Source organism: Adiantum capillus-veneris, chromosome 2, assembly GCF_014529385.1.
Source record: "Adiantum capillus-veneris isolate H3 chromosome 2, ASM1452938v2, whole genome shotgun sequence".
Classification (NCBI taxonomy): domain Eukaryota; kingdom Viridiplantae; phylum Streptophyta; class Polypodiopsida; order Polypodiales; family Pteridaceae; genus Adiantum; species Adiantum capillus-veneris.
The window spans coordinates 147,246,581-147,259,928 of record NC_140932.1 but is presented as its reverse complement, the minus strand read 5'-3'; the positions used below and the strand labels follow the sequence as shown (position 1 = coordinate 147,259,928).

General features: G+C 44.3%; 1 protein-coding gene across 2 annotated transcripts in view; it reads left to right on the top strand.

The window, feature by feature from the left end:
• Window positions 1-12,905, top strand: part of LOC147463816 (uncharacterized) — a 69,371-nt gene extending 56,466 nt beyond the window's left edge. For both annotated transcript variants that reach the window (XM_086491326.1, XM_086491336.1), the window contains exon 9: window positions 12,238-12,905. In XM_086491326.1, coding sequence (XP_086347452.1) covers window positions 12,238-12,417 — 180 coding nt within the window. In that variant the 3' untranslated portion in view covers window positions 12,418-12,905. The remainder of the gene's footprint in view (window positions 1-12,237) is intronic.
• Window positions 12,906-13,348: the final 443 nt, after the last annotated feature.

The following is a 13,348-nucleotide window of genomic DNA, read 5'->3' as shown; positions in this document are numbered from 1 at the left end:
TTGACGAGGTGCATTCTCGATGGCGTATAGCCATCGAGTCACCATTAAAGTCCGCATTGAAGAAACCACCTGTCCCGCGAATGTACACTGAAGATGAACTTGATGATGTGATCGAATGACGAGTCAACCAAATATTGAAGACCACGAAGCCTCCAAAGAGACGCAGCAAGGAAACAGATTACCCTAGTTATTTGGGTCGACAGTTTTCTTTTGCAAATGCACAAAGAGCCAAGAAGCTTGTACGCTTCGAGGGTGTGTATAGTTCGTCCTCATCCTCGTTTGACAGTTCTGACAGCTCTTCCTCTTCTGATTCGAGTGATGAGGACAGAACGGGCAAGAAATGACAAAAGAATCAAAGACATGGGAATAACAAGAAGAAGGGCATGACCATCCGAGCTAGGACCAGCTGATGCGTGGCAGAATTGTACGGATGATCGGGAATTGCGCTAGCGTGCTGATGTGGCAGTAGTACAGAGCTCCACGTTTTGCGTTGACATGCCACATGGCAGGCTGTACGGATTTCCACAATTTCCATTGGCTGCTTTTGGCTCAGTGCTTTTGAGTTTGCAGCTTCTCATGTAAAATTGCTTTTGAGTTTGATGGCCAAGGGCCTTCAACTAAGAATCCAGGCAAAGAGAGTGCCTACCCTTTGTATTTAAAGGTCCTAGGCCCATTCAAAAGCAATATGTGAAAAGCATTTGTGTCCCATGGGATGTCCGTACAACTGCCACGTCAGCAACTGTTAGCACGATTCGTGGAATTGTCCGTACAGTTTGCCACGTCAGCATGTCAATGCAAAATTCGGCCGCTCTGTGTCTGGAATCTGCTGTGCAGGCACCCCAATAGGTAGCGCTATCTGCTTATATGCCTAGCGCATGTTGATTTCTGCCAGATGGCGCCAGAGAGAGAAAGAAAACCGCTTGCAAAATAGAAAATGCTGCTTGCTGCAGTTTTCTTACACTAGGATTGGGTTTCTTTTAAAAGTTTATGAAGTCTAGCCGCATTCAAACTAGCCCGATTGCTTATTTTTTAAAGGTTTTAAATCTTTTACTTAAATACGAGTGTTAAGACCCAATTTTCTAGCCAATCTGGAGCATTCATAGCTCGACCGATCTCACAACTTTCCGGACTCAGTCTGCCGGTCTCGGTGGGTCATTTTTCCACTATGTCCGACCGACCAACCACTCCTTGGGTGGCCACTGCAAAACTATTAAACTATAGCTTATTTGAGCAAATTGGATGACACCATCTTATTCATGTACTTGTGCTGAACTATTCTGCACTGCATTTGGCTATTGTTCTACTTATCATACTATCCGGACACGGATAAATTTCCAAATGGCACATTGCACCTGAAAATTTACTCGTTCGTAATGGTACCAATTCATAAATTCATTCTGTGTGCACAAAAATTATTTTCATTTATCTGTAGCCGTAGCTAAAAATATTACATCCCTCTGGCTTCTAGACAGTTGTCCTTAACTGTAGGGCTTCATGATACTGATGCAGGATCTCTGGGAAATCTTGCAATTTTGATCCCCATCATTCACTGAGCATCTAGAGGAGAGTAATTCTTAAACTTCACTAAATACGATGAGTTCTTCCAGACTTTAGTTGGCGCTCCTCATGGTGAATGATTTGTTCTGGAAAAAGTATTTCTTCAGTTTCATCTACCTCAGGGAGATCTTTTGTTGCTAAATTGGCTTTATCTTACAGAAAAATAATTCTAAATGAATTATTGGATTTATAAGTGAGAGGGTTTTCTCGCTTGGAACACCAAGGAAAAATAATTCTAAATGAATTATTGGAATTTTAAGTGAGAGGGCTTTTCTCACTGGAGACATCCGAGTACAGAGTATTCCTAGTGCGTCATTCAAAGTAATGACGGGAGCATTGAGAACGGGAATATCTGTAAGGCCACCAGGAACGGGTACTTCTGATGCGTCACATCGGATGGGTGACAGGGAGCATCGGAAAGAAGTATCCGACCATCGGGGAACGGACATCTCTGATGCGTCATAGAATGGGTGACATAGAGCATCGTGAAGGAGATTGTACCGTAAGTTCGGTAGGAAAGGACTAGGTGATGGGTATTCTTGATGTGTCACAAGGTGGGTGACAGGTGCATCGGAAAGGGAATATCCATAGTCGGGAGGAAATTCCGAACTGTGTTAGAATTGTGCACAAGGAAAAGCAAGCACTTGAATGAAGATGGGTTCAGAGGAAACTTTAACAGATGCTTTCTGAGAAAGCGGGATTGCTTTTCGGGAAAGCAGATGCTTTCCCGCGAGGAAGTCTATGTCTGCATTGCAACTGTGCATGTGATTGCATCCAGGGACACCTGGGAAGTGCTGTGAAAGCATTGTTTTTAACTTAAAAGGTTTTATTGAGTTTTTGGGCAGGTTCAGACTATTTTTAAAATACGCCGGTCGCCCACTTAATAAGTGGGCAGCCATCTGATAAATAAGGCAACAGATCAGTCAGCGTTTTCTCTTTCTATTTTTATGGCAGAACAGCGAAAAAAAAAATGAAAAATTAATTTTGGGAAAAAAAAAAAAAACCAGCCGCGATCTCTACGCGAGCAGCTATTCGTGCCCGTGGCTAGGAGCTATAAAAGCATCACATGCCCTCACTCAGAGAGGAGGACCAATCTTTGCAAGGAGGAGATGCTGCTGCAGATTCCAGCCGTAAAGAAGACGTTGCCGGTGATGCCCATGGCTGCCCCAAGTGTACCAGATGTCGCCAAGACCCAGTGCGCGAGTTCCCTCGCGAAGAAGTGCCTACGAAGCGTGTTTCCATCGCGACAAGTTGTCGTTTTTCTCTGTTTTCAGCCCATAAACGTCGTAGACGGGGCTGATTTACGAGAAGGAACCCGAGAACACACCTCTTTTGTGTGTAGGATTGGAAGAGAGGATTTTCTATGGAGAGATCTCTTCCGGGGAATTGCTTTTCGAGAACGGAGTTGCGTTTTGAGCGTCGAGACTTTGAAGGTAACGGTTTTCATGTTATGAACTCTGAGTATTTGTTTGCAGGTGTACTTCCTCTTAGTGAGGGAGTAGGAGCAAAGGAAGGTATGAGCCTCTACAGGAGAAAAGCGCTCTGAGGAACTAGAGCCAGATCAGCCCAAGGGTTTCGTACCCGAGTTTGGGAAGTAGATCCATGGATCGGAGAGAGGTAGTCTCTCAAGTTGTGATCCGGAAGTTGGGATTCCCAAGTACGGACTTTTCGTGTCCGGGAAAGCAGAGTTGTTCTACGGGAAGAGGACTCTGGAAAGAGAGTTGCAGGGATGCCATGCTCTGAGTCTGGAAGGTGAGATCCAGAGGCGAGAACCTTGATTCTCGAGGAATTGGAATAAGGAACGGAAGTTCCTTGGAATAGGGTTTTGCCCTAGGATTCGGAAGCCGAGGCTTCCGGGAACCATCGAGTCTTATTCTAGAACGAACGTGGTAATACGTTCGGTTCAAGTGCTTGTATAGACTTCTCCTCAGTAATAAAGATACTATTACGGGGGGGGGGGGACCAGCCCATCTTCTGGTCCCAGTACTGTGTCGATCTTCTCACTCTATCTCTCTCTCTCTCTCTATATCCTCTGGCTTCAATATTAAGTGATAAATTTTATTTATCCGAGTATATTTTATATTGCTATGCGCTCCCGTTTGTGACATCTTTTGTAACTGGTTCAGCAGGAGGTTTGCCAATGAAAGGTCGTAGAAGGCTCATGTGAAAAACATTATGGACTTTCCAAGTTTCTGGAAAATCCAATCTAAATGCTACATCATTTTCGGGCCATAATCTGTGTTGGAAAGTTTGACAACTTTCCCTTTTTGATTGGCCTTTTACTTAAGTCGCGCTTTATCAAACTTTAGAAGAACAAATTGTCCTTTAATTAGCTTGAGATCACGACGATGTCTATCCATTGCTTTCTTATGTTTTTTTGAGATCTAAAGATAGCGCGTTTCACTGGTGTGTAAGTGGTATCTAGGTCTCAAACAAATTCATCAGTTGCGAATATCTCATCCTAGGTGAGAAGGATTGGGGGAAGGTGTGGTTTGCCATAAATAACCTCAAAAGAAGCTTTTCCTCTAAAGGCATGTACAGTGTTATTATAGGCAAATTCTGCGAGAGGGAGATACTTCTCCCATTCTCGTTGGTTATCTGAGACATAGCACTTTAAAACGTCTAGGACTGTGGAGTTCACGATTTGGCTTTGTCCATCTATCTGAGGATAATGAGCTAAAGGAAAATTCAGCTTAGTTCCTAAGTTCGTAAAAACAGCTCGCCAGAAATTACTAGTCATTCGTGGGTCGCAATCATTTTGGGCATATCATGATGCTTAAGAATGTGGGCCAGAAAGATCTTGGCCGTGTGATCAGCTCTGATGGTCTTTCTTACTAGAATGAAATGAGCTTGCTTAGTAAATCTGTCTATAATAGTCTAGATTGCATCATATCCATTCGGGGTTTGCGGCAAATCCATTATAAAATTCATGGTAGGGGCTGAAGTAAACAAGGAGTTTTATGGCGATCGTACTTATCTTTTTGGCATGGTACACATTCTGTGACATAAGTGTCTATATCAACTCGTAGTGTTGGCCAAAAATAAATAAATTATAAGGCCCGTGTTGTGGACATTATTCCTCTGTGTCCTGCGTAAGGAGAAGCATGTGCTTCATCCATCACCTTTGTTCTAAGTGGATGCACCACACAAAGAGCCTGATGAAAATAAAGATAACCATTCTTAATAGAGTAGGGAAAGATTTCAGTACCAGTTTGTAGCTGTTGCTTGATTTCACCAAAGTCAGAGTCGTCAGGGTACATCTTGGGTAGAGATTCCAACTCTTAATGATGTATACTCGTTATGGCATTTCCTTGGGGCCGTCGAGAGAGAGCATGTGTCACCTTATTCTTGCTTCTGGAAGTGTGTAGAATTTGGAAGTGAAACATGGAGAGAAAATTGGCCCACCTCGTCTGCTTTTTAGACAACTTACGTTGAGAGAGAAAATACCGAAGACTTTGATGATCCGTCTTGATTGTAAAATCTGCTCCAAACTGAGAGAGCATGAATTATTACCATGAGTTCCTTCTTATAGATGGAAGCATTGAGTTCCGCATCACGAAGTCGTCTACTTTCTTAAGCTATTTGTGTGGCCTTCTTGATTCAAAACTGAGCCAATGCAATCATTTGAAGCATCACGCTGCACTTCAAATGGTTTCTGAAGATCAGGTACATGGGTGAGAGGGTGCTTAAGCTTTTCAAAAGCTTCGTTCTCTTTAGTCCCCCCATACGAAAGATATCTTTTTCTTTGCGAGATCATGGAGAGGTGCAACTACATGAGCAAAATGGTGAATAAAGCGTCTATAGTAGGCACAGAGGCCAAGGAAACTGCGGACATCATGAACTGAAATAGGTTGTGGCCAATCTGAAATAGCTTGAACCTTTGTTGGGTCCATGCGTACTTGATTACGAGAGACATTGTGTCCCAGATAGTGAATCTCTGTCAAGAAAAATTCACTCTTCTTACCCTCAACTTGAAGTTTATGCTGTTGCAATTCTTTGAACAAAGTCTGTAAATGTCGTTTGTGTTCCTCCTTTGTGTGAGAGAAGACCAAAATGTCATCAAAGAAGATTCCTGTGAACTGTTGATGAGGATGAAAAATTCGGTCCATCATTTGATTGAAAGTTGTTGGAGTGTTAGTAAGGCCGAAAGGCATTACTAAAAACTCATACAGTTTGAAAGTTGTACGGAATGCAGTCTTATGTATATCTTCTGGAGCAATACGAATCTGATGGTAGCCGTTCTTGAGATCTATGTGGCTGAAGATTTGTGCCCCTTGTAGCTTGTCTATGATATTATCAATTCAGGGAATCGAAAATCTATTCTTAATCATAATATTATTTAAAGAACGATAATCGATGCACATTCGAAATGTGCCGTTTTTCTATTGAACAAGCAAGATTGGTGAACAGGAAGGAGAAGTACTAGGTCGAACAAGACCCTTCTCAAGAAGTCGTCTGGAAGAGTGTTAGTAAAAGAGTCCTTTTATTGATTGAGAAAAGTTAGTCGATCTCTCTGTCTTTGACAAAAATCAAGTAAGCAGAAAGACACTTCTTTATTTCTCTTTTCACAATGAAGTGACTGACCATGGGTATAGGCAAATCACTAGAACTTGCATCTACATCATACTGTTGCCCTATGAAAGTAAAGGACAATTTCTTATTTACATAATTTGGGAGAGGATGAATTTTGTAATGCCAAGGCATTCCCAAAATAACATTGCTTCCTTGTATTGGAGCAGCTAGGAAAGACTCTCGATCAAAGTACTGATACTGCTCTTGTCCTACAAAAGAGCAGACAGAGCTGTTGGAATCTTATTTGAGGTATCTTCGCCCTCCAACCTGGACTTATTAGCCACTCCCACCCTTACTTCATCGCGCATCGGGCGCGCTCCCGTCTTCATCGCTCATGTCTTACAGGGCATAAGCCAATTAAGATCACTTGCAAGAGAAGGATCCAGATTTGTTTCAAGTCACTGTTTTTCTCAGAATCAGTGCCATGCAGATGTTGATGTCTACAGCTACCAAGCAGCATACTCCAAGTACTTGGCAAGCTTTCAAGAAAAAAAAAGAAAAAAAAATTGCCCAAAGTTATATGGTTTCTGACATCTTCCTTCGGAGTGCAACTTCTGGCAGAGTGGGGTATCCTGAAATGCTTGCCATGGAAAACCTAGCAGATTATAACTTGAAATTTCTCGACATCTCTCAATAGATGTCTCTTCACGAGCAGATGACCTTGGAGGTCCAGTGCGATTGCTATCTTGGGACTACCATCACCGTAAAAGAAACATTGTTTGTCCAAGAGCTGATGGACCATGCTGTGCTTGGCTACGACCTTACGGAATGAACCTAACCCTAATTTTTGGTGCAGGTTCCAAGATGGAAAGTCAATCGACTTTTCGAGCTCGACTGATGTCGAGATTGCTTTTTAAGTTTGAGTTTTGTTTGATCTCGTTTGGTGATCCTGTTTGGAATTTTTTTGAAATGGATGGTATCTGTTTTGAACCTGTTTTGGTGCCGATTTGAAATGTTTTACTCTAGTTTTAATACTGGTTTCATTGATTGGTGATTTTACTCCCAGGTGGAGAAGTGAGAAATACTGTTCTGGTATTGTTTGAAACTCGGAACGACGTAGGTCGATGCCTGGGGAGCGTTTGGCTGTATGCTTGAACCTCCAAGCTACGCAGACTGCGGTCTGTGGAGCGTTTGGTTGTACAGTTTTCTGAGCTCATGGCGCGGACCTTTTAGCTTATTTGCGGGGGGAGTGGCGAGGTAGTCGTTGAGTAGCTTCATACCGCAGACCGTTTGTCTCGGGGGAGTGCTCAGCGGCGCTGTTTGTTGTGTCTTGTAACATGCATATGTAAGCATTTGTGTTGCATTGTGAGGTGCCAGGTTTTCTAGGTAAGTGATGTTTGAAAGCCAGTGAACATGATAGGTCATTGATGGGTGGCACCTGTATCAAGCAGCCAACGGCATATAGTTGCATAGGATAAGAGAGGCTATTATGCTAGGTAGAGATGCCAGCATAATGAGCTTGGGTGAGAAGAAGGTGATGACAGAAGAGGCCTTGTCCGCCCTTGAGGGTATGAGGGATAAAAACGAGAATAAGCAGCAGGAGGGTGAAAATTAGGGTTACCTTGACAGCGTGGTTGCTGAAAATCCTTAGCCACATGGCCAAACCTATGACAATTTGTACATTGCTTGGGTTTTTGATGAGGCTTCTTGCCACGGTTGTGTTGTTGATGAGGAGGATTGGAGTGGTGGGTTTTTCAGGTTTAGTCATGGTGACTAATGCCATTGACTTTTGCGAGCCACTCGTGTAGTCATGAAGGGTTTCCTCTTGTTGAATCTTTGCTACTAGGTTTTGAGGATGTTAATTTTTCGTCGTAGCTTGTATAGTGATGAAGGCTCTCCACGATGCAGGCAAGGAGGCCAATAAGAGTACAGACTGTAGCTATTTAGGGATGGCTAGCCCTGATATAAGTATTTCATGTAGAATATCTGTCAAGCTTCTAAGAACTTGGATGAGCATTGACCTTCTTGCATAGTCGTGTTTACGAGTTTCTTGATTAGGGAAACTTGGTAGACGAGGTTGGTATACTCGTAGTTCTTTTCGAAGAACTTCGAAATCGGGGTAGCTATGGTGAGCTTTTTAACCATTTGAACTTGCTCATCTTGAATCTCGCTCGCTCCCCCCCCCCCCCGCGCACTTCTCGCCCTTGTCCTCGCGTTGCCCTCCTCCCGGCCCATTGCCCTCGTGCTACCCCCCGCCGCCTCTCCCTGTCACACTGCATGCCAACACCCCCCCCCGGGCTCGATTTGCTTTCTGTTTTTCTTCGACTTGTCGTCCTCGATTTCAACTTGCCGCTCTGGACATCGTCTCGCCTTTTTTCTTCGCAGCAGTAGACACAAATGGAGGCTCCCGCTCCGCCCCAAAGGGACTTAAATGAACCCCCCTCGCCCAACCCTGCAGAGCCCAGCATCCGACTTGCTCTATCGCCGACAAAGCAAGCGAGCCTTGCAGTAGAGATGGAGCGCATCCAAGCCACCTCTATCATCTGCAAGGGTATCCGAGGCGAAGTGCGTGACCTTCTCTAGGCCCACCTTCTTGTGGAGGTGGGCAAGATCATCGACGTAAAGCTTCTTGGGCGAGGTTATACTAGATTGAGTTTGAGACTCCCAAGATGGCTTCCAAGGTCATTTTGATGAGCCCACTAGCCATCGGAGCAGACAGGGCTCAGTTTTGCCAGTGGCGCCATGGTTTCGACCAAGCTTCTGATGTTCTTGTCACGTGCGCACTTCACTTGCGCTACATGGACATGTTCTGCCACACAGTCTAGCATGATCCAATCTAGCTTAGGACTGAGCCTGGCACCTTTGTGAGCCTCTAGCAGGACGTGCATGTCCAAGGCAGTCACAGTTGCATTACCCTCTCTTGCACAGGACAACATTTCATCATGCGGGCATTTTTTACTGCGTGAACCACCTCTTATAGGTAATTTATTAATAAGTGACTTTTCAATTACCCTTGTTGGAATGTAGGTAGGGCAAATGGCTAAAGGAACTATAAAAGGAAGCAGGGGGCGCTAGTAGAGAGCAGATGAATGCAGAGACACAAGGAGGCAGGCACCCGATCGGCAACACCTCAAGAGCTCTAGCGTTTTCTTAGATTCAGCCCAACGTTTTCAGCAGCAGAAGACCAGCGTTTTCAGCCCATAAAACCAGCGTTTTTTTATCAGCCTTGAACCTCACCGTACCGCACCCTTCCTGGTTGCAAATCCTCGCCGTATCGACCATCAGCACACCCACATCAGCCTAGTGTTTTTGGTTTCATCCCAAAGCAGCCAATGCTTTGCAGATTCAGCCCAGATCAGCTAGCTTTTTTGCATTTCAGCTTTGCATGCATTGGCGGTTGCAGATCCTTGCTGCAGTACCGCCGCAGATTGCAGATCCACAGCAGAACATCTGGCATTTTCAGTTTTCAGCCTTGACATCATCGTGGACGACGCCACCATCATCGTCGTCGACATAGACTCAGCAGTATCAACATCACAGCATCAATACCCATTAGCATCAGCATCTCAGCCTCCAGTCTTTGTATGAGCTTTTGTGCAAGAATAAAGAAAGTACTTGCTTTGGCAATAGAGCAAGGGGACCCTTGAGGGTTGGGACCCGACATCCCTGTGTCGTCTCTTTCCTATCTCTTGTCTCTCTCTTTCTTTTAGTTGAGTTTTTTCAAGTGAAGTAAAGTGTCCCTTGTGTTTGTGCGGAGTACTAGATCCGAGCTAAATCCTTAAACACTTCCGCTGCACCTGGCATTGGTATCAGAGCTCTGTGTGTGCTTCAGCTTTGCGAACTCAAGGGAGGAACCAAGAACCAAAGAACCATCAAGAACCCAAGTTGAACAAAAGAACCCAAAGAACCTCTCCCCGTTTTTTTTTCTTGAAAGAATCTTTGAGTCCGGACCGTGGACTTAACAGATCCCATCTTCATTGCCATGTCTTTGAAGGACGATCGACATTGGATACACGAGAACCCGGATCTTGAGTACCAGGATCTACTTGCCTCTTATGCGGATATGGAAGGAGTTGGAGACAGGATCCCTGACCTCTTCTACATTCGCATTCGCATGTAGCGTGCATCCACTTCCGTCGACAAGAAACCCTTGGAATTACCTCCAAGCACCCTTACCGTTCAGCTTCACCCACAATGTTTTCACGACAAGACTATTCAAGTGGTCGTACTTGCTCGCAAGGCAGAGTTAGCACGAAGGCTGGTATTCTACGACAGTAGTAAGGCTACTTGATAACTCGTATAGTAGGTGTTTACATCGCACTATATCTACATTCGAAGTGTCCACCCATTGGAGGAATCTTCATTGGTTATGCATCCACATGCATCAGAAGTACAGATAGAAGTTCGGCAGTTGTATCTCACCTTTAACAGAGGATGTCACGTGCGCACTTCACTTGCGCTACGTCGACATGTTCTGCCACAGTCTAGCATTATCCAGTCTAGCTTAGGACTGAGCCTGGCACCTTTGTGAGCCTCTAGCAGGACGTGCATGTCCAGGCCGGTCACAGTTGCATTACCCTCTCTTGCACATGACAACATTTCATCATGCAGGCATTATTAATAGGTCATCTATTAATAAGCGACTTTTCATTCTTCCTCGTTGGAATGTAGGTAGGGCAAATGGCTAAAGGAACTATAAAAGGAAGTAGGGGGCAGGAGGTAGACACCCGATCGGCATCTCCTTAGGAGCTCTAGCGTTTTCTCAGATTCAGCCCAGCATTTTCGGCCCATAAGAAGACCAGCGTTTTTTGATCAGCCATGAACCTTGCCATACCGCACCCTTCCCGGTTGCAGATCCTCGTCGTATCGACCAACAGCACCTAGATCAGCCTAGCGTTTTTGGTTTCAACCCAAAGCAGCCAGCGTTGTGCAGATTCAACCCAGATCAGCTAGCGTTTTTGCATTTCAGCTTTGCATGCATTGGCGGTTGCAGATCCTCGCCGCAGTACCGTAGATCCACAGCAGAACATCTAGCGTTTTCAGTTTTCAGCCTTGACATCGTCATCGACGACGACACTGCCATCGTCGTCGACATAGACTCAGCAGTATCAGCATCATAGCATCTGTACCCATTGGCATCAGGTATGAGCATTTGTGCAAGAATAAAGAAAGTACTTGCTCTGGACCCTTGAGGGTTGGGACTTGACATCCTTGTGTCGTGTCTTTCATCTCTCTTGTCTCTCTCTTTCTTTCAGTTCAGTTCTTTCAAGTGAAGTAAAGTGTCCCTTATGTTTGTGCAGAGTACTAGATCCGAGCTAAATCCTTAAACACTTCCGCTACACTTGACAGTTCTTGTCAAGGAAGGAGATTGGCCCATGTTAGTTTGCTTCCCCGGACTGAGGAGAGAGTACCTCCTGCTTCTATCCAGGATTGGTTCCAAGATCGAGACAGTCTTGGAGATCCCGCGCACGGCAGCTTCAATCTTTGCCAAGGCAGCAGATATACCTGCAGTACGTGTTTGTAGATTTGTTTGAGAGTCAATTTAGAGAGGCCTTCGGGAAGTTGGTTTGGTCAGAGAGAGATGTGCATTGTGGTACCTTCCCTTGGCTTTTGAGGCGGACAGCAAGTGCTGCCTCTCGTTTAGTTTGGTTGTGTTGTATATCCGCATCTTTTTAATCAGGTTCATCATCAGGAAATGTTGGAGTGGATGCGGATGATTTTGAAGGCACCGCCAAGGGGTTTTACAGTCCCTTGGCTTTTGTGAGCTGCTACAAGAGGTTTTTATAGTGGATGCTTTATATCAGTCAGATACATAGCACTAGACTTAGCTTTGGGCAGATTTGTGTAGACTTGATCACCATCCAGATAGCTACATTTCACCACCTGGTTAGAGTATCTTTATTCCCACATGTATCCCGTGGTTTGTTATGGGATTTTTTCCCATGATCACATTGTACATCTTCCAGGTTTTTTCCCATATTTCCTTGTATTCGGACCGATGGTCGATTTATGTAATGCAAAGGGTCAAGGCTCCACTTTCGCGCGCGCGCGCGCACACACACACACACACACACACACACACAGAGAGAGAGAGAGAGAGAGAGAGAGAGAGAGAGAGAGAGAGAGAGAGAGAGAGAGAGAGAGAGAGAGAGACATGTATCCTTGCAGTCAGAAGTTGCTGGTTCAATGGTGGGAGTTCGACTCGGCCTTTCAGACCATTTGGAGGACTCTAGGAGAATTTTTGAGTTTCAACTTGACAAGGAGGATGAAGCCAATATAAATCAGGTGTCAAGAAAGGGAAAGGATTTGATGAAACTAATAGGAGATTGTGGGGATGAATACAGATGAGATTTAAAGAAGAGCATGCCATTCCTATTTTGTGAAGAGACATAAGCATACTACTTTTTTTGTATGAATAGAACTACTACTATAATGCCAGTATCCTCAGCATGTCATACGGCGCATTCCCTCCACCAACAACAATGGCAGTAGCAGATTGTGGAAACTATCATAGATCATGGAATGGCGAGGAGAGGATGGTTTATTCTTGTGCAAAGAAGATTGATGCTTTTTTCTTCCTAGGTTGTTGTAAGCTAGGTTATTTATTGGTTGATATTCCCTTATTGTACATTTAGTTGCTTACAAAGCAAGCATCATTTCTATAGAGCCTTCAGGTCAATTGCTGTATGGTTTCTGTATGGTGTGGAGTGCATGGGACCATCAAAAGGGTCTTCAAATATGAGCTTTTAGCAAGAAGAGTAATTGAGGAGTTCAATGTTATACCTCATCAACTAGTTGTATATTCTTTGCTCCAAGAAAGTGTTGATCGTTTCTCACTCTTAGAAGCTTATTATATTCTCTTTGCCAGACATAAGTGGTCCGTTTCCCTCATTCAGAAGCTTTTGGTATCCAACAGGGCTGCATACCGGTTTTATTGTTAGGATTCTATCGAGAGGAGTGTGCTTGTTGTTGCATTACCGTGGATCATTTCGTGGCGATTTTTCTTAGATTAGGTTGAGACCACACACGACGGCTGCCGTCAACTTGACAAAAAGACAGGCCAGGACAAGATGAAGGATGCAGCGATTGAATCAGTACATGTAACTCTGTTTTTCATTGAGAAAATTTTATTGGGGTAGTGAAGACATATTGGAAGCTTCTGTGTTTGAAAGCTTCATTAAGAGAATTTTATTGGGGTAGTGAAGACATATATTGCAAGCTTCAGTGTTTGGAAAAAATCATTTTCCTAAACATACACTATTCCTCGTTGTGCTTAACC